At 46.1% G+C, this 20,614-nt stretch overlaps 1 protein-coding gene across 1 annotated transcript in view; it reads left to right on the top strand.

The window, feature by feature from the left end:
- The first annotated feature begins 1,231 nt into the window (after positions 1 to 1,231).
- The window catches only part of VAT1 (vesicle amine transport 1), a 164,059-nt gene continuing 144,676 nt past the window's right edge, over positions 1,232 to 20,614 (top strand). Inside the window, exon 1 of the mRNA XM_073608367.1 lies at positions 1,232 to 1,776. Coding sequence (XP_073464468.1) covers positions 1,339 to 1,776 — 438 coding nt within the window. The 5' untranslated portion in view covers positions 1,232 to 1,338. The remainder of the gene's footprint in view (positions 1,777 to 20,614) is intronic.

The raw sequence follows: 20,614 nt of genomic DNA, 5'->3' as shown, positions 1-20,614 counted from the left end.
ATGGGCACTGACAGTCGGCACTGATGGGCACTGACAGTCGGCACTGATGGGCACTGACAAGCGACTGTGATGGGCACTGACAGGTGGCACTGATTGGCACTAATAGGCGGTACTGATTAGCACTAACAGGTGGCACTGATGGGCAGCACTGATGATGAGGTACTGATGAGGTTCTGACAGGTGTTACTGTAGGGCACTGATTGGCACTGTGATGGGCACTGATTAGCACTGTGGTGGGCACTAATTGGCACCTACAGCTGTTTCTGATGGGGCACTGACTGGCAGGTGATGGGCACCTTTTTGGCAGCTGTGGTGGCACATCTGATGGGGCTGTGCTGATAATCAATGTGCTGATTATCAGCACAGACCCCCCCTCTGACAGGGAGAGCCGCCGATCGGCTCTCCCTGTCATCGTAAACCAAGGAATGCCGTTTACTGGCACTTCCTGGTTCACTTGATGATCAGCTGTAAGGATGCAGTGGTCAGCTTCTCGCCTGCTCCTTAGCAACCAGCTCAAAAACGAACACCACATACGTTACCTAACGCAAAATTCTTAGTGGATTGCACTTTCAAAACTGAATTACTGCAAGCGCTATTTTACCGCATTTTATTGCCCGTTGTTTAACTCTTAGTGAATTGATCCCTATGTGTCCATGTACACATAGGCTTTTACAAGAGTTTAGAAGCTGCCGTGATTAGGGGGTGTTCAACCTCCCTCAACCACCCTCTCCTGAACGTGGAAGAATCACGTTAAGGATAGGAACATTTTGACCATGCCATGGCCGCGTTTCGGAGCTTTTGGTGTTTTTTTTGCCAAAGCCCCTAAACGCAACCCCATAAAAACCATGTATCATGTACACATAGGCTTTTAGCAGAGTTTAGGGGGATTTTAGGAGCAACCGCAATTCTTCCACGTTCACGAGAGGAACGTTTTGGGCAAAGACCACTAAACGTGGCAAAAAGGAGTGTAAACCACGGTACGTGTTTTTGCGGTGTATCGTTTTTTCTGCAGGGGAGGTTAGTGGACATGAAGCCTTAATGGAAGCTTTCTTGGCACATCTAAATAAAGCCTGCAATGGACACAGTGTGAATGAGCCCTAACTGGCACCCTCAGAGTGTGTGAAGCCTCCACTATGTACACTAGGGGGCCCCCCACTCTCCTTTCTAGTGGTACCCTTCTAGCCAATGAGTGTCAGGGCTCTTTAAGCGGGCGGTATAAAAGCAAGTGAGTGCGCTCCTCCTCTTCTTGTCTCAGCTGAGAGCCCGGACAGTCCCCGCCTTTGCTTCAGTACTCTTTGCCCGTCTCTGAGGTAACAGCGAACCCCTCTTCTGTCAGCCATGTCTGCCGGCGAAGAAGCGGTCCCCGCCCAGACTCCCCAGTCAGAGGAGAAGCCGCCGTCTCAGGAGGAGAGCCAGGCCGCCGAACCCAAGAAAGAAGAGCTGGAGCAGAAGCCAGCCGAGGAGGAGGAGGCGGCGGCGGCGGCGGCGGAGTGCGGGGGAGAGGAGGCGGCTCCTCCGCAGCCTGAAGTCACCTACAAGTCTCTGGTCCTGAACGGACATGGCGGCTATGATAAGGTGAAGCTGCAGAACAAGAAGGGCGCCCCCAAACCCAAAGCCGGGGAGGTGCTGATCCGGGTCCGAGCCTGCGGGCTCAACTTCGCCGACCTAATGGCCAGACAAGGAGTATACGATCGCCTGCCATCCCTGCCCGTCTCCTTGGGAATGGAATGCTCCGGCATCGTGGAGGAGATAGGAGAAGGGGTCACCGACAGACAGGTAAGTCCTACACATCGATCGATCAATGGATAGATAGATGGGTGTGACCCTCATCGCATCACCTGCGCTGCTACTGAGAAATGGCACCTCAGCAGCAGGGAACTGACCTAGAGTTGGTGATTAACTGATCTCTCCACCCCGCCCCCTTTCCTGTTATGATTAATAATTAGTCGATGTATTGATAGACTTGTTAATAGCCAATTAGCTGTACCAGTACTTCAGGCTGATTCTCACTTGCACACGAGGGGGCGCTGTTTCTTCCCATTGAGGTCTATTATATGGATGGGCTGTGGCTGGCTGTCGGTGCTGGCTGATGCTTCTGCTGACTCTACTACAGCCATTCTCAGAGTTTCTCCAGAGGTTGTTGGGGGTTCCTGGAGCTGACTGACCTCCCACTGGATGGTGGGAAAACAGGTGTCTAGGTGCTGCATCCTTCCCACATAAAAGCCCCGCTCGGTGCTCAGACCTTGAGGCTGCTGATGCCTCCAACGTACTTGAATAAAGGAAAGGGATGGTCTGCACCCTAGATGACATCCACAATAGTTTTTTTAATAAATTCATTTACAAAGCTATAAACCAGGCTGGTTTACAGCTTTGTACATGCATTTAAAAAAAAAAACACTATTTTCGGATGTCATTTTGAGTGCTGACCATCCCTTTCTTTCCCTCTGGATGGTGCCTGTAGGTTCCAGGGCCAACACCACTTTGCAGATCCACTGGCATGACACCAGTGGTCTTTTCAGCTGTCTAAAGGTGGTATTCTGCCCACTGCCGCACCCCCCTAGTGAATTAGTTTTAGCAAGGGTTCTGAGACCTGCATAGATTTTCAAGGGTTCCTCTGAGACAAAATGGTTGAGAATCACTGAAGCAGCCAAACTTTGAATGGTGGGGGGAATGGTTTACCATTAAGTTGTTGGTTTGAGATGTAGCGGAGATCTAATCTTTGCTAGATGGCCACACCTAAGGCTACATTCACGCCAGTGATTAGGGCTGGTGTAAATTGTAGCAGCAAGGTGTCTCCAGCAGTGATCACCTCAGATAATTATTGGTTGCACAGAGTGGAGAATAGCTGCTGGCAACCTGTAATTGTGGTGAATGGGCTACCTGCTGAGAGCCGCAGAAAACTGCCACTACAGTTCACACTAGCTTTAATTGCTGATGTGAATATAGCCTAGATCACACCAAACATGTTACAGTACTGTACAATCATCTTTTATTTACCGGAGCAATCGATGTGTATCTGTTCCCTCCAGGCAGGCTGCTGTTTTTGGTAGATCTAAAGACTTCACAGGTTGTAAGGTATGTGGTGAACTAAAGACCCAAGTCTCAAGACAGATCAGGCTAAGGGTTATTTTATCTTTAGAAAAGTGCTGCTTATTGCTGGGTGAGTCCAATAAGACTTAAAAATGGTTCACATGGATGCAAGTCTTGTGTGCATGGAGCCTATTGTCTCTGGTATGAAATATTGTGTATTTGTACTATGTTAATATCTTAGTGGTGTAATCCCCCTTTTTTGAGGTTTCTGGTGCATGTCTGACTTAACATTTGTTTTTAGTGGGCATTAGATGGTAGTTGTAATATCCATTTACAATCCTATTTAGAAGAGCTGTTTTGGGGAAAAAATTGTGACCAGGTGAGAATTCATGATTTCCCCTGTAATTGGCTGATCAGACAGTATTGTGGTCTATGGACACCTTACTCAGTAGGGAGAAGGGCTTTGTACAAGATACAGAATCAGTGAACTTAATTGTTCCTTTTTGTCTCATACCTGAATGTGGTAAACCCTGACCATACACCAATGTCCAGGATTTCTGAAGTTCTGTGATTTAAAGAATTAACTGTAGTAAGACTTGCTATATCTTGTGTGGTTTGTATCTACTGATCAGTCATGGCATTGTGGTTGTTGATCACGTACTGGTGAGATGGGTGTGGCAGTCAGTGGTACAGATTCTGAAGTTCTCTAATTCCATAGCTGTTAAAGAATTTTGTTGTCTTTGGGTTTCTCCTCTATGTAACAATTACCCTCCCATCAATAAGTTTTTCTCATCACAACTTTTTTTAATGTGCTTCTAGAATCTTATTGCTGGGGTGGCTTTAACCACACCCATTGGACCATGATGCAATCTTTATTGAGGTGTCCCATTCGGTGTTTTATATAAACGCATATAGGTTGTTTCCTTCTACCTTGAGATCCATAAATTATTTAGGAGTAGCTTGGGAATTTGAGGGTTTTTTTTTCCAGATGGCCATTAACACCCCTAGTGCGCAGGCTGCATCTGTTGCGCATGCATCCGCCCCAAGCTGGTGGTCCATAGAGGTGGACTTAACATTTGAATGCAGGCAGTGTGTTCAGATCAGTGCAACTACCTCCATATTTGCCTGTGCGCAGCTTTACGCAAATTCTTGTGCAACAAGCAGGCTGCATGCGGAATGGGTGTCAACACCCATCGGAGCCCTAAATGCCGAAAGTAATTTCCATTTTAGAGTCTAAAAGTGTTAATGGGAGTAAAACCTTTTCTCTGTTGTCTTAGGCCCCTTTCACACTGGGGCGGTGGGGGCGTCGGCGGTACAACAGCGCTATTTTTAGCGCTGCTGTACCGTCCTTGCAGCGGTATTCGGCCGTTAGCGGGGCGGTTTTAACCCCCGCTGGCGGCCGTAAAAGGGTTAAAATCCCTCGTACAGCGCAGCTATAGCCGCAGTATTGCCGTGGTATAGCCGCGCTGTCCCATTGATTTCAATGGGCAGAAGCGGTGAATACACAGCTCCTTCACCGCTCAAAAGCGGTTTGCAGGACTTTTTTCACCGTCCTGCCTGCGCACCGCTTCAGTGTGAAAGCCCTTGGGCTTTCACACTGAACAAACAGCGGAGGCTGTTTAGGGGCGGTTTGCAGGCGGTATTTTTAGCGCAATACCGCCTGCAAACCGCCCCAGTGTGAAAGGGGTCTTTAAGTTGCTAAACCCTCAACAGTAAAATCCATCTGTATATGCAGTAAAGCATATGTGCTACTCGCTGTGGAACCTAAGGGGTTAATCCTTGTGTAAAAAGGCTGTTTGATCCTGTATGCTTAGATCCTCGCTTCCTTCCACTGTCCCCTGATTTCCTGATAACAGACTAGTCAGGCTGCACATGCTCAATTTGGTGTGTATTGCTAGGTTTTTTTCTTTGACCCTGTGCTGATCACGTGCATGCTCCCATCAGCACTGTCAAGACAGCCAGGGCTCTTGCAGTCTCATAGAACAGTCAGAAAACTCCTATGAGCTTTAACCTTGATTGGGCACTGATAGAAGTCACAAGATATACTGCTAAGGTATTTAGCAGTTTATAGTTACTAAAATTGCATTTCCATGTTGCATACTGTTGGGAGACCAGATATAGTGAATGCAGGGTCCAGAGTTTAGTAATGCTTTGTCAGTGCTGATGCTATGAAAACCATGGACAGCATTTTGAATGTATAAGAGCTGTATTTTTGTTAGCCTTTTTCTGTGCAACTTTCTTTAAGATGCGTATTAACATTAAATGCATTTTCATAGCTTAATATTAGTCCTCCCTTTTAGCTTTTCAAACAAAGTGTAAAACCAATTTCACATGTAAAGTGACCTCATAATACTACATTTTTGTTAAAGCTGCACTCCATGCACAATTTTTTAAATCTAACCACTTGCTTACTGGGCACCCTCCTGCCCAGGGCTGTTTTCAGCTTTCAGCGCTGTCACTTTGAATGACAATTGCGTGGTCATGCAACACTGTACTCAAATTAATTTTTTATAATTTTCTCCAGGTTTTTTGGTTGTATTTAATCACCACTGGGTTTTTATGCTAAACACGGAAAATTTCGAAAAGCCCATGTTTTATAGTTATAAAATTTTGCAAATGGGTAATTTTTCTCCATTGACATGCACTGAGGGGTGGCACTGATGTGCACAGATGACTCCATGGCTACTCTCCTTGATCGGGACTCATGTCCCTCTGACAGCTGCCAGTGATCGGCTTTTTTTGATAGAGTGAGGAGAAAAATGACCGATTACCTCTTCTGTTTAAATTATCAGCTGTCATTGGTTTGTGCATGGCTGACAGCTGATCATATGGTAAGGGTCAGGACTCCGATCAGTTGAGTCTGACTTGCTGATCAGAGCGTGCCCTGCAGGGGGCGCACAGGCTGCTCAAGCACAGGAGGACATCTATTGACACCCTCCTGGCAAAGTAGGTCCACGCTGTAGCTGTCGTTTGGCTTTAGCGCAGATGGGAAGGTTTAATATGGCCATAGATGGCGAAGCTTGGCACCCAAGATGTGTTAGAACTAAATGTCCCATGATACTCAACTACACTGCAGAGTGCAGGACCATCATGGGAAATATAGTTCCAAAACATCTGGGGTGCCAAGGTTTTGCCGTCACTGCCATAGAGGATATAAATCCACTTTGTGCACCAATTGCCTTTGAAAACCCAGAAGCAGTTTTTTTTACTCAATTACTATACAGATCTGGGAAAAAAGCAAAGCACACCCCAAAATACACATGCTTCTTGTACTTAAGACTAAGCTAACAGTTTAGCGTTTGTATTGGGTGTTGAAACAAGGACTTTGGTGATGGAAGGGTGTTCATTGGCTCCTGTGCTGTCAACACTTTAGCCAGGCATCTGGTTGGATTTGGCATCCTTTGTAGTACCCTTATAGTATTAAATCCTGTGTTTACCTTAAGTGTGGTCTTTAAAAAAATAAATAAAAGCACACACCTCCATGCTGCAGCATCTGTGTGATGCTGCAGCTGTCCCATGTCAGCTTGAAGACCAAAAACTCTGATCACATGACCTGATTACTCGCTCAATTCTTTGAAGTGAATTTCTTCCTGGCAACCTTATCTGCATTTTTCCTGAGCCTGGCACTGCTCTGCCCCACCAGCAGATAGCTGGGTAGGGAACAAAAGTAACTTTTTTTTTCTCCTGTGACTCAAGAGAAGTACAGCCAAAGCTTTGACCATTTATTTTAATTGCCCTTTGTATATGCACAGGACATAAAATGTTTGCTTTTATAAAAAGTCCAGTAAAACTTTAAAGTTCTAACGACTGGCCTCTAGCTTGCTCTGTGGGTTTCCTTAGGTTTCTTCCCATACTGTACAGACAATCCCCTGATCCCCCTTCTGAGGGACTAACTTCAGAATTCAAAGTACTACAGCTCATGTGGACCCATCCAGCCCACTCACTGCCTGCATGTACAGGAGCAGCAGTTTGGAGTCTTTCTGTGGGAGTGAGCATTAAAGTGTTTAACCCAAAAAAATACAGATCCTGGTCCCTTAAAGCAGATTACACTGCACAAGCACTGTGCAGTGTAATCTGCCCCCTCAACTAAAAAACACTGAACCCACTTCCTGTATGCCCTCTGTGCTGACCATAAAAATCAGGGCTGATCACCGTGGTCAGAGTGTGTCCCTGCATCATACGTATCTGTCCTCTTGGCTCTCCTCTCCCCCCTCACCCCCCTCCTCCTTCCTGCCTGTCATCTCCCTCTGTCTCTAAAATGGTCACTGCCAGCCTCTCTATTAGAGGCTGGCATAGCAAACTGAGTAGGTTTTAAACTAGCTTTCTGAATACTAAATTTGAGCTGTCTTCAGGCTGGTCACATGATTTGCAGCTGCTATACAGCTACGATAGAGCGGAGGAGACAAGTGGCCATGTGATCTTCCCAGCTGTCAAAGGGAGATTGTGGCCCATCTCGCAGAAGCAATCCATCAGAGCTGTAAAACAGTTGAGTAATGTGACCAGCCTGAAGACACCTCAAATTAGGTATTTAGAATGCTAGTTTTCTCAACCTTAAAGGACAGCACCTGAGAGATCATGGCTCCTCCCACAGGAAACTCTTTATCAAAATCTTTATCAGGAGGCCTCCACGTCACTTCCATCAGTTTGTTACCACCAGCTGGAGGAACACATCTGGTGGGAGCGCTTTATCTCAGGACTTTCCTGGAAGATGAAAGGTTCTCACCTGTCAGTTTTTTCACTAGGAGTGATCCTCCCACTTGTCTCTTGCTGGATGATCTTGCAGGCTCCCTCTCCTTCTGAGCCTATACTGCCTGGAAGTGCTGTGTGTTTTTTTTTTTTTTTTTTGCAGGATAGGCGGTTTGCTGTGGTCCCCTGCTGGCTGCTTCGTGGGATGGCGGTGCAAGGCTGAACAGCTGCCATTGTTCTGGTGACTGAGAACAGTCCTCAGCCACATCCTGTGCAGTGTACAGAAAGAGGCAGCACTTCTGGGTTGGGTGCGTGGTGCCATTTCCAGCCACTAGTGCAGGGGGAGAGGGCAGGGTCACCTGGTGCATTAAACTTCTGTTTCTGGGTCAGTGCAGTGTTTTTGAATCCAGAACCGGCTTTTTCACCACGCGACTGCAGTGCACTCTGCTATGGAGGACCATGCAGCGGATAAGGGGGCAAGGTAAGGGACACCTTTTGTTAATCTGGGCCATCTTCTGTGGGTGTTTTCACCCCACCACCCCTCCCTCCAGTGAGAGCTCTCCCTGGGAATGTATAGTGCAGTGGCTAGTGGGTTAGCACTTCTGCCTAGCATTAGGTGACTCCGCAAAAGGTGGTGGCTTGCTTGGGCACCGGAAAGTAAAGTGTGTTTTTTTTTTTTTTTTTTTTTTTTTTTTTTTTCCCCCCCACCTAGTGCACCTGGGTGTTTTACTTGTGCTGTGCAGAAGCTGTTTAACCAGTCAAGAGAAGGTGCCCTGTCTGCAAGGGAAAAATTAGCAAAGCTTGGACTAAATTGCTTTGTGCAGATTGCATGTCAGATTTAGTCAGGGAGGAGTCTTCATCCATTTGTTGTGATCTAGTTACAAACATTAAGGATGAGCTCTGTGCCACCTTTCAAGCCTTTAGATCAAACCTAAAAGAACTGGGTCCCTTGGGAACCCAGGACTCTGCAGCCATATTCAGAATCCCAAGGGGTCTCCCTAATACTGGCAGGGGGTCCACTCTCCCAGGCACTTCCCAAGAACCTGCTTCCCTTGCTCCAGACGGAACAGATTTGGAGGAGGAAAATTAAGTGTATGTCGCTGCGAAGTACAAGATGTCACTAGAAGAGGTTGGAGGACTCCTGAAAGTAATCCATACTACCTTGGAGGTGGAGGAGGAAAAGGAGCTCTCCCTGCATGACTGCATGGATGGAGGTTTGGGAGACTCAAAAGGCTGTACTTTTCCAATCCATTCAATAATCAGACCTGATAGTGGCTGACACCAGAGAAGACATGTGTTGCTTGGAATTTAGAACAGATGTGTACAGAAACTCTCAGCTGTCAAGTCTTGTTCACAACTCTGCATATCAAACTTGCATTCCCACTTTTTTTTTTTTTAGTGAGGGGGGAGGTGTTGGAGCATTTTCACTCATCACACAGGGCAGCCCATCCACCTGAATGGGCTGCCCTACCCACAGCAATTGCCCCAAAGAAGCTTCAGAATTTTTTTGAGTGGCGCTTGGTGCATTTGTACTGTGGGTTTTATTTTTCTGCGGCACATTTCTGAAATGGAAGGAAATGCACAGATGTGAATGGAGCCTTGTGGTGGTGCAACAATTCCACTTTCATGCCCCACTGACATCTAGCATAGTAGGAGTGCACATTTTGTCTAGTTTTTCCTGTGACATGCATAAGGCAGCCTGTTTTAAATTGGCTGCACTACATGTGGTTAATGGGACATTTTGGCATGATTTTATATTTTTCTGTGCATTTTGCAGCATTTGCCCCTCATTTTTTCACATGGCAAGATGGGTTTGCTTCTGTTTATGCCATTAGCAATGGCACAAAGCGCAACTAGTAATGTGTATAAACATGGCCATACACTATGCAAATCTGTATGTTGTATGTTTAGTGAGGATGATCACTGATTCCCAGGTGCACATTTTTTAAATGCAATGGGTAGGTGGATGATGCATGGTGTGTGCTAATGAGGTCAGCTGGTCAACTTTCCTGTGTCATGACCTACAGTCTGTAAGGAAGAAAGACATTACTAATGGAAACGTCTGGAAACATGGCTTAGGACAAAAGCAAGTGACTCTAGATTTAATGGAAAGCTTTGATATTTTTGCAAAAAAGTACATGAATACTATATTGGTGCATAGGGGAGCTGGTGTACATGGTGTGCAACGGTGAGCTTGCCCTTTAAGATTGCATGGGGTGGTGATGTGACAAACTTCCATCACTTGCATTGGTTTCATCCAGCCAAGGGATACGCTGAAGGTTTGTTTACATAGTTGAGAGGATAAGTTCACTTTTTTAGTAAAAGCTGTATTAGTTGACAGGTACTGATTGGGCAGAATGCCTGGGGTTCTCAGCTCTTGACTGGATTGATAGCAGCGTAGCTGTTGGCTTCCGCTGCTGTTGATCAAATCCAATGACTTGGGTGCCAGGGCCGAGTCGTACATTCAGCGGCTATGGATGCCAAATGATGGACTCAAGAGTGCACCAGCAAGGTAATTGCTCCCCCCGGGAGAGAGCTTCTCCTAGGGGGATTATCTGATGTGGGGGGAGCTGCTAAGGGACCCCAGAAGACAGTGTTCGGGGCCACTCTGTGCAAAACAAGCTGCACAGTGGAGGAAAGCATGACATGTTTGTAAAGCTTTGTTTTGTTTTTTTATCACTTTAACATGGATTATAGCCAGCATTCATATTTTCACTTTGTTAGTTTGTTTAATGTTATAACACATCTAGTTAGAACATTCTGAGTTATTTGAAATGGAGAAAATATAAACTATTTTTCATCCAAAACCTTCCTTTCAAAAAAAGGGGGGTGGGGTAATCTCCCCACCATTGAACCCTATGAAAACTTTCTGATCTCAGGAAAGCTGAACTCAAGGCAGTGTTTTTTGTTTGGTCCACAGAAGTACTGTTTTCCTGTCCATTCCAGGGCTACCACAGTAATGCTTAGCAGGGTTTCTGTATGCCACATTGAGCAGTGTGTAATCCCAGAATTATCTTAACTACAAGACCAGGCCAATTCAGATTTTTCCCATGTAAACTTTATAGCAGAAGAAAGACTTGGTACCCCTGAACTTTGTGATGGAGAGATCTGCAATAATGTGAAAAAAATAGTACAGGAAGCAACTCATCTAAGATCTCAGCACAGTCCCAATATTGTATAAGTTTACCGAGTTGTGCTGAAATAAAAAAAAAAAAAAAAATTAAAATTGGAAATAATGTCCAAGTGACAATTACTGACATTCCTAGTGAGTATCGCCCTCCACCTTGAATTGTGATACTTTCTGTCAACACCACCAAAGGCTGAAAGGCTCACATGAAAGTGCTTGTGGCTCCATACCCAGCCAGGGCCTTTTAGAACTTCAGAGGATCTTCCAGCATTGACATATCAATCGTCTTGACATGGTTGTCATAGATATTCCCCAAAAACACAAGGCTCCATAGTGTGTAATCGTAAACATTTATTGCACACAAGCTAAAGGTTACACGTGCATCAAGCATGCATATAGAACGCCTTTAAAAGTGTGCGTTGGCCAGCACACCTACTTACAAAAACCTGTCCTTCCTGGACTTGAGGGTTACAGTGATGTCAGTGTTGGTCTGCCCTACTCGTTTTGCCATATGTTGACATCCTTCAGGGACATTCAAGTATGACATGCATAGGGTAGAGTGACGTGCTGACCTTAACCCTCGTGTCCCAGAAAGGACTGGTTTTTGTATGTGTGCCAACCACCCTGGTAGATGGCAGATTTTTATTTTATTTTTCAAGAATGTCTTAGTACATTTTTACATTAATCCTGCATTGATGTAGTTTGACAGTACTATATGCTGAAAATCGGCCCCACACCATGATGTTCTCACCTTAACTTCACTGTTATGCTGTTTTTGGGGTGATATGCAGTGCCATTTGACCTCCAAACATGTGTAATATGGCATCCAAAGAATTCAATTTGGTCTCATCTGATCATACTATATTCTCCCAGTATTTCCCAGGTTTGTCTAAATGTGCAGAAAAACGAGCACAAAGCAAAATGAGCTTCAAATGCTTTCTTCAGCATGGTGAGCCTGCATACAGGCCATGGTGGTGAGTGCATTGAGTTTTCTTTATCGTACATAATAGGACACAGAGCCTCAAGTATTAGTGGGTTATGGGCCTACCTTCAGGTGTTGACACTGGTATAACCAATACAGGAAGTTGACTCCCCTATATAACCGCTCCTCCTTCCAGGAGTACCTCAGTTTTTTTTTTTGCCAGTGTCTAAGGTGTTGGTCACGAGTGAAGATGTGCTCTGAAGAGCTCCTAGAGGGATCATGACTGATTTAAAAAAACCTCCACAACCAGATCCACCCTTTCCACTGAGGCCATAGGATGGTGCCTGGGCCTCGATTCAAGAACGAGGTTTTGCCTGTAACTCTTTGAGCTGGACCCTAGGAAGCAGGACTTTTTGGTCTTGCTACATTACCTAAAGTTGTTCCTGAGGGGTGCTTTACAAGTCCAAAGGAGTGGAACCCCTATTAAAAAGGGACCCGGCCTTTGAAGGTGTTACAGCGCAGCCTGCTGTGCTGGGTGAAGTTTGGATCTGTCAGTTTCAGCAGTATCCTGCAGCGAGGACAAGGTAAGGGAAGAGGCTATGCTTTTTCCTTCAATATACCTTGTATGCCTTAAAATGTCTCTCCTATAGGGGCTAATTTACACACCAGTGTACGATGTCTTAGAGCAGCTCTGTCTCAGAACATGGGTGGTCCCAGTGGCAGAGGGGGTTCTTACTTTTAAGCTCCTTGAGGGATTTAGTAAATATACAGCAGTTACTAACAGATGTATATAAGCTTCTATATGGGCAGTGGGTGGCTGTATGGTTAGCGCAGCTGAAAGGATAAAGATTTATCCCAAACCATGGCCCCCTATGTCTGCATGGTTTAGCAGCACTGGCATTCTCCCTATGTCTCTGGTTTAAAAAGACTATAAATCTGCTGACAGGACCTCCCCCTCTTCCCCTCCCCTCTTACAGAGGTGCATAGTGCGTCCACAAGTTAGAAATTACTCAACTTACTTTGTGCTGGTCCCTAGAGGTGATAGAGTAGATGTCCCCAGCCTTCTGTTACAGGCAAATTGGAGGAACGGCCAGCGTCACTTCTCCCTTCAGGTCGGTCTGCAATAGCAGATCCGAATGCCATGTGTGAACTAGGCATATTCAAGGAGAGGGCGGGTATTGCCGGAGGATGCAGAGGGGCATGTCCACAGGGTCACGATGCTGTGTGCGGGACGTAACGTTCACACACAGCACTTGATAGCTGAGGGGAAGCACTGAGGACACCAATCAGGTCCACCTGAGGCTTAAACAGACACTGTTACAGAAACTTTTAACTGAAGAAGAGTCTGTCACATTAAGACACGAGCGCTGGGCACGTAAGGGTGCAAAACAGGCATTTCCAGTACAGGAAAAAACAATTTAGCAGCAAAAAGCTGTTATGACATTATTTTCCTGACAATAGTTCTAGCAGACAATGTGTACCTCTGCTTTTGTACTTGGCACTATGTCTTCCAGACCTACCGTAAAGGTACCTAAGGTGTCACCCAAACACACATTGCCTCAAATGTAACATGCTGTATCCGCTTGAATCAAAAGTAATAGGACAGTAGTTTTGACTCCAGCAGATTGATGGCAGTCATCTATTAAACCCTGGAACAAATGGGCCCCATATAATGACACAATTCACCTTCTACTCAACAAAGCAATTGTTTTAATGCCAGATTAGCTTGTATGTAATGATTGCTGTCAGTGTAACTCTGGAGTCTTCAAGAAAGTGATTTAGTTTTAGTTCAGGTGAGTCTTTGCACAGATTAATACTGACCTGTTCCACTTCTAAAAGCATTAGGCTTGGTTTTTACATATTGGATGTTTTTTTAACTGCATCCAATTCACATAACCTATGAATCGGACCAGCTTTCAATGGAGCTGGTTCACGCATGTCCAGGGCGGCCGAGGTCTGTTTCTGAAAAGGGTCCTGTGCATTTTTAGGTCTGGTTTAAATGAAAGTAAAAATTAGCATCTGAACCAGTGAACAAAACCCCACCAGACTACATTTGTAGGGAATGGGAGGATTTGGTGCTGGCTTGAAGCCTTGTATATTGCCTCTGGACGGTAGGGTGGGGGTGCTGATTAGTGGCCCTTTAGGAACCAGAAGAGCATCCCCAAGACCTGCTGCCAGTGGAGAATTGGAACACTTTAAGGTTATTTTATTCCTGGTCAGTGAAATTACCCTGGGGGCTTGAGTGCAGTATTGGCATTTAGCCTGCAGAAGTACAGTATGCTGGCTTCCACTCTAGGCTTGTAATCAGGTCTTGAGCTAAAATGTAGTGGACAGGTAGTGTGTGTGTGTGTGTGTGTGTGGCTGCAGGCAGGAGTTTTTAGGCTTCGGCCTACTCTGTGGCATCCAGCCTTGCGGACTAGGCCGTGGCCTCACCTAAACTCCTGCCCACAGCTCCTCAGAGCTGGCGCAGTGAAAATCTGAAAAAATTGCTTTTGCTTAAATTTTGAATCTATTTGACCCCTCAATTCAAGATTTAAATCTTTTTTTTTTTTCCCAGCCCTGTGGACAGGTCTAGGCACTGGAGTTGTCACTAAGTTCTCACCAGTGATTTATGATTAAGATTCTGTTGCAATAGAAAGTAATGGAAAAGGTTAAAATGGTGACAAACATCAATGGGTTTCAAAAGTGGTGTTCCCGGCACATGCCAGGAATGTAACTTGCATTGGTTGTGCCCTCCAAACTGCCAGACCATCAAATGGCTGGTGTCATAACTGATCACATGTGCAGCATCATGGCAGTTGAAGATCAGAGGCCATGATGACCACTTCCTTGGCTGTGAAAACGCTAGAAGGGTTTAGTTCTACTTAAAGCAGTGCTCCACCTACCCCTACACAAAATTAAATACTGTAGCTGCTGACTTATTTTCTCCAATCGCCTTTCAGGACAACCTTGGAGAGAGCATAGCTCCACCCATTTTCCAGGAAACACATGCAGCCTTTAAATCCCTCTTCCACCATGGCCTCAGTTGTTTCCTCCACCATGGAAGTGCATGCTGGAACCAGGGGGGCTGTGCTCCCTCCAGGGTGGTGGGGAAAGGGCTTACCTCCTAAGTTTTGTTTTTTGTTTTTTTTTTTTTTTTCTGGAGTGCAGGGACCATCCCAGCACCCGCAGTATGGGGGGGGGGGGGTTTCAGAGTCTCCAGTCTCTCAGCTCAGTGGAGCAGCTGCCAGCAGGAGGTCAAGGCATCTGTGTGCCCGGAGCCTGAGGTGTGGCTCACCGCTGTTCGTGGTATATTCCGCATTGTGCAGTTCCGGGTACTAGCAGGCTGGCTATGTCACATCCAGTGACATGGCTTCCTGTGTGGGCGTGGTGACAAGTGGTTCCGGTTGCCTGGAACGCAGAGGCCAAGAGGAAAGGTCTATTGACTGGTGCTTCCAGCCATTGTTTGACGCCGGAGCTGGGAAATTTTAAAACGGGAGGTTTTCTCATCCTCCTCTGCGCTCTGCTAAGATGGATGAGAGACCGTCAGCAATGGTGGAAACAGGCATCCCAGGCACCAGTCAGGCCCAGGTAAGAGGGCCACAGTGGTGCCTTTATTTTCCTTATGGGCTTATGCTGTGACTGTTTGTTCTTTGTTCCTCCCTGTAGGGAGCCTGTTACTGCATGGTCAGAGGTTACTTCTCTTGGACCCTGCAGTTTGATGGTGGAGGTTTGCAATGTATGGATTTCAACACTGAGGGGCATCTTTCTTACCTATTGCTGGTGGTGGCCTGTGTTTTCCTAAGCACTAAAGGGCAGGAAGGTGTTTCATTTTTAGAGACACCATTGCTCTCGTTTCAGGAAAAACAAAACATTTGAAGCAAGTCAGAAGAAATGCCCTTTATGCAAGAATCCTCACTCTTGGCAAAAGGCTATGTGCAGATCCTGCATTAAGGATCTTGTCGAAGAGGAAACATCCCAGCAATATAAAGACTTGTTTTCCTCAGTACGTGAACTCAAACTCATTGAGTTCAGTCAAATCCTTGCTGGTCCAGCCAGCAGGCCAAGTTGAAACCCAGCAACAAAAACTAGTCCCAGGGCATCTACCTCTAGGCCTGTGAAGGTTGTAGACTCAAAGGACGAGAGGGCAAGTACTCTCCCTTCCCTCAGGGATTCAGAGGATGAGGAAGACTATGGCTAAGGCTCTAGGTACAAATTGTCTTTAGAAGTGGATGACCTTTTGAAAGCTATTTTTACACGACCCTCGACATTCAGAAGGAGAGTACAATTGTTGGTTCATGATAGAATGTACCAATGTCTGGATGACACCAAACACACAGGGTTTTCCCAGTCCATAGAGTTCTATCGGAAACGTTCAAGAAAGAATGGAAGGACCCTGAAAGAAGCCCTTTTCTTTCCAGAACCCTCAAGAGACTGTTTCCCTTTGAAGACTAAGTCTGAAGTGTGGAATAAAAAAACGCGGGTGGATGCCGCTTTTTCACAAGTGTCCCATCGCATAGACCTAGCCTTTGAGACATGGGGGGGTGCTGAAGGATGCAATGGATAAAAGGGCAGACTCCCTCTTGAAAAAGGCGTGGTATTCCACATCTGCCAGCCTCAAACCAGCCATGGCTTCCATGGTGTTGACAAGAAACCTAGAATGCTGGGTGGAAAAACTGAAGTCATGTAGAGGCGGATGCCACTTTTTTAAATTTTTTTTTTGGAACCCTTTCCATTAATTCTTAAAGCAGTGAAATACATGGTCGACACATCGGCTGAATCAAAGATGGCAGCAAGGTCATCAGCTCTGGTGAATTCAGCCAAAAACTTGGTGACACAGCCTCCAAGGTTAAAGTGGAGTTCCACCCAAAAGTGGAACTTCCACTCATCAGATTCCTTCCCCCCTCCGGTGACAGTTGGCACCTTTCAGGGGGGAGGGGGGTACAGATACCTGTATATTACAGGTATCTGTACACACTTCCGGCATAGATAGCTGCAGAATCTGCAGTTATTTACGCCACTTCCTGCTCCCTCCCCGCTGGCTGCTGGGAAACACGGGTCCCAGAGGCAGCAGGGACCATCCGTATTGCGCTGCGCGACTCGCGCATGCGCAGTAGGGAACCGGGAAGTGAAGCCGCACGGCTTCACTTCCTGATTCCCTTACCAAAGATGGAGGCGGCAGCACCCAAGGACGGAGAGACGGTTCGGCCTCGGGTGCTGACATTGCGGGCGCCCTGGACAGGTAAGTGTCCATGTTTTAAAAGTCTGCAGCTGCAGTATTTGTAGCTGCTGACTTAAAAAAAAAAAAAAAAAAAATTTTCGGCGGTGCTCCGCTTTAAATTGTGTGGCCTACCCTTTTTGGGGGATTTTTTTGGTCCAAACCTGAAAACAATCTTGGACAGGACAGCTGACAAGAGAAACTTTCCCTGCCAAATAAACGGCTAAAGAATTTTCATGCTGTTCAGCAGCCCCATAAGAGTAGGAAAGATGAGAACTGTTGGGCCTCCCAAAGGGGTTGGGGTAGAGGAGTTCTCTTTAGATCTCCCCCAGACCAGCCCCCCAAAAACAAGTGACAGTCTTGTCCCAGTAGGGGGAAGTCTGTGCTTTTCTCCTACAATGGAACAGAACATCTTCAAGCCTGTTCATAAGGAATGTTATCTCGGGGGTACAGTCTGGAGTTTTAAGAGCCCCACAAGCAGATTTTATGTTACGGCTCTTCTAAGGGATCAGGACAAAGCTTCGGCAATGAACCGATTACAGGATCTGATTCAACAAGTGATTGTCCAGGTCCTGAGACATCAGGAGGGCTGAGGCTTCTATTCCCATATTTTTTTGGTGCAAAAGCCATCAGAAGTATTGATTTCTGAACCTAAAGATCCTAAACCAATTCCTTACAAACATTTCCACATGGACACAATCCATTCAATAACTGACTCCAGACTGCTTCATGGCATCCCTAGATTTGAGGGATGCTCATGCTTGCCTACACGTCCCCATTGCTCAGGCTTCCTAAAGTTTCCTCAGATTGGCCTTCAACCTGGGGTCATTGGTTTGGCATTTTCAGTTAAAAGCTCTGCCTTTTGGACTCATCATCTCCTCAGGATTTTCACAAAATAATGGAAGCCCTGGAGCCTCTGAAGTTAAGAGGAATTTCTGTCATTCCATATCTATACAACCTGTTCTTTGCAGACTCCAAGGAACAAGTGGTGACAAATCTGCAGGTATCACTTGCCTCAAGAACCTAGGGTAGCTCTTCAACCTGGAGAAGTCAAATCTGGAACCAAGACAGGAAATGTTTCTGGGTTATACCATAAACTCAGTGCTCCAAAGTGTGTGGGTTTTTTTTTATACCACAGGCAGAAGTTGGAGATCTTTTCTGCAGTAAAACAAAATCAGTCCAATCGGCCATGGCAGTATTAGGACTTCTCACAGCATCGATCCCAGCCATACAGTGGGCCAGATTTCATTCCAGACCACTCCAGTTGAACATCGTAGACCTAATCGCATCAAGTTTCACTGGAAAAGCAGATCAGACTTGCCTCGAAGGCAAGCACTCTGGTGGAGGGACTCAGTCAACCTGATGAAAGGTCTCTTCTGGGTCTTTCCACTACACAAGTGTCTAACAGACGCGAACTCCTGGGGTTGGGGAGCCCACCTGGATGAACTCTCAGGGGTTTGGTCCAAGACAGAAGCCCGAAAGTCCTCAAACTGGCGGGAACTAAAGGCCATCTTTCTGTCCCCTGGCTTTTCAACAGGCAGTGAAGGGACATCACGTGCAGGTCCCTTCGGACAACATGACTGCTGTAGCATACATGCTCAAGCAGGGAGGAACCAGGAGCAGAGGACTTGTAGAACTAGCCAGTCATCTACTTTCCTGGGCAGAACAGAATGTGGCCTCTGTCACTAGTTCACCTAAGGGGTTCTCAGAATCTGCTAGCAGACTTACTCAGCAGCAGGAGAGTGGTGGAAGCGGAGTGGAGCCTGAATCAAGAAGTTTTCTTAATCTCAAACTTAGGGGCAACCCCAAGTAGACCTGTTTGCTAGCCAACAGAGCTCAAAGGTTCAGGAATTCTTTTCTCCTCACTGAGGACCAGGCCATAGGCATAGATGCTCTTGTGCATCCATTACCAGCTGTGCTATGCCCCCCCCCCCCTCCCTCTGATACCAATGGTCTTAAGGAAATTCAGAAAACCAACATGATCCTAGTCACTCCCTTTTGGCCAAAGACCCTGGTTCGCAACACTACTAAATTTGGCCACAGAACCTCTGTGGAGGCTGCTGCTAAGGCCCTAACACAGAGCTCTGATTCATCCGGAAGCAGACCAGTTACAGCTAACTGCTTGGCTTCTGAGGAAGATCTCCTAAAATCTCCTAAAATCCAAGGGTTTATCCAATAAACTAGTAAAGACTACTTTCCAGCAGAAAGGAGGTAACTTGGGCCATATACCTGAAGGCCTGGAAGTTTACTTCCTATTGTACCTATAAAAACTTTCAGGTAAACCTCAGTCCTTGAATTTCTCCATGATTGAATGGAAAAGGAACTGGCAGCCAACACCCTAAAAACCCAAGTGGCGGCTCTTTCAGTTTATTTTGAGAACTCTATCCAGAGAAATTTTTTGATGTCAAGATTCTTCAGGGCACTAGCATGAAATATTTTCCCAGTTGGGACTTATCTATTTTACGGGGGCTCCGTTTGAACCCTTACAGGAAGCATCCTTAAAGACTACTTCTGAAAACCATCTTCTTAGTAGCCATTACCTTGGCAAGAAGAGTTGGTAAGCTTCAGGACCTAGCAGTCACGGATCCTTTTCTTAAAGTTTTTCCAGACGAGTGGCTCTTCAGACAGACCCAGTTTTCCTGCCCAGTTTCTTCAAACTTTCATAGCTCACAGGAAAGTGCTTCCCACTTTCTCAACTCCTGCCAATACAGGAGAAGCTTTTACATACTTTGGATGTAAGATGACTGCTTCCCTTTTTTTTTTTTTTTTTTTTTTCTTCAATCACTAAGGAATTTAGAAAATCAAACACCCTCTTTGATTTTTCTCAGGCTCACGTAAAGGAGAAAGCTTCCAAAAGCACTCTGGGCAGATGAGCGATTAAGGAGCCGTATGAAGCTAAAGGAGAAATACCCCCTCAGGTATTGCTGCTCATGCCACGAGATCAACAGCAGTTTCCTGGGCCGAGAGGGCCAGTGCTACGCGTGATCAAATTTGCAAGGCTGCTACTTGGTCCAACTATTCAACATTTCTCCGACATAAGTTATACTTGCTGTCCGCTGCAGATCAAGCCTTTGGCAGGAAGGTACTGCAGGCAGCAGTCCCACCTTTAGGGTAAGTTTCTTGGTTATCCTCTCCAAGGTTGTCCTGAAAGGCGATTGGAGAAAGGCCTAGTTAGACTTACCGGTGACGGTATTTCTAAGGGCCTTTCAGGACAACCACTATTTCCCTCCCTTTGTATCTTAGAAGTGGTTTAAGTGTCTATCATGGTTGTGGTTTTCTGTGCTTTGTTTTCCAGTATGTCGGAGACCGCAATAACTTGAGGCCATGGTCATGAAATGCTGTCATCGGTTAGTCTAACTAGGCTTTTTTTTTTTTTTTTTTTTTTAAATAGGACCCTTGCCTGTCCTGGAATCCAGCAATATTGGCACGCCAGCCAATGTCTTCATCAGCTCTTTAGTGCTGCCACCATAGCCTGTAAAAGAAACCGGCAGTGAAGCCTTGTGGCTTCACAGCTGATTCCCTACTGCGCTTTCTGAATGGCACAGTGGCAGGGAAGGAGGGGGACTAGAGTCCTGGTGTACCTTGCCACGGCAAGGTCTGACGAAAGTGGGGACAGGTACCTGTCAAAAGATGCCAAATGTGGCACTGGAGG

This window comes from Aquarana catesbeiana, linkage group LG12 (assembly GCF_042186555.1).
Source record: "Aquarana catesbeiana isolate 2022-GZ linkage group LG12, ASM4218655v1, whole genome shotgun sequence".
In the NCBI taxonomy this organism is placed as follows: Eukaryota; Metazoa; Chordata; class Amphibia; order Anura; family Ranidae; genus Aquarana; species Aquarana catesbeiana.
This window is presented reverse-complemented; position numbering and strand designations above follow the sequence as displayed.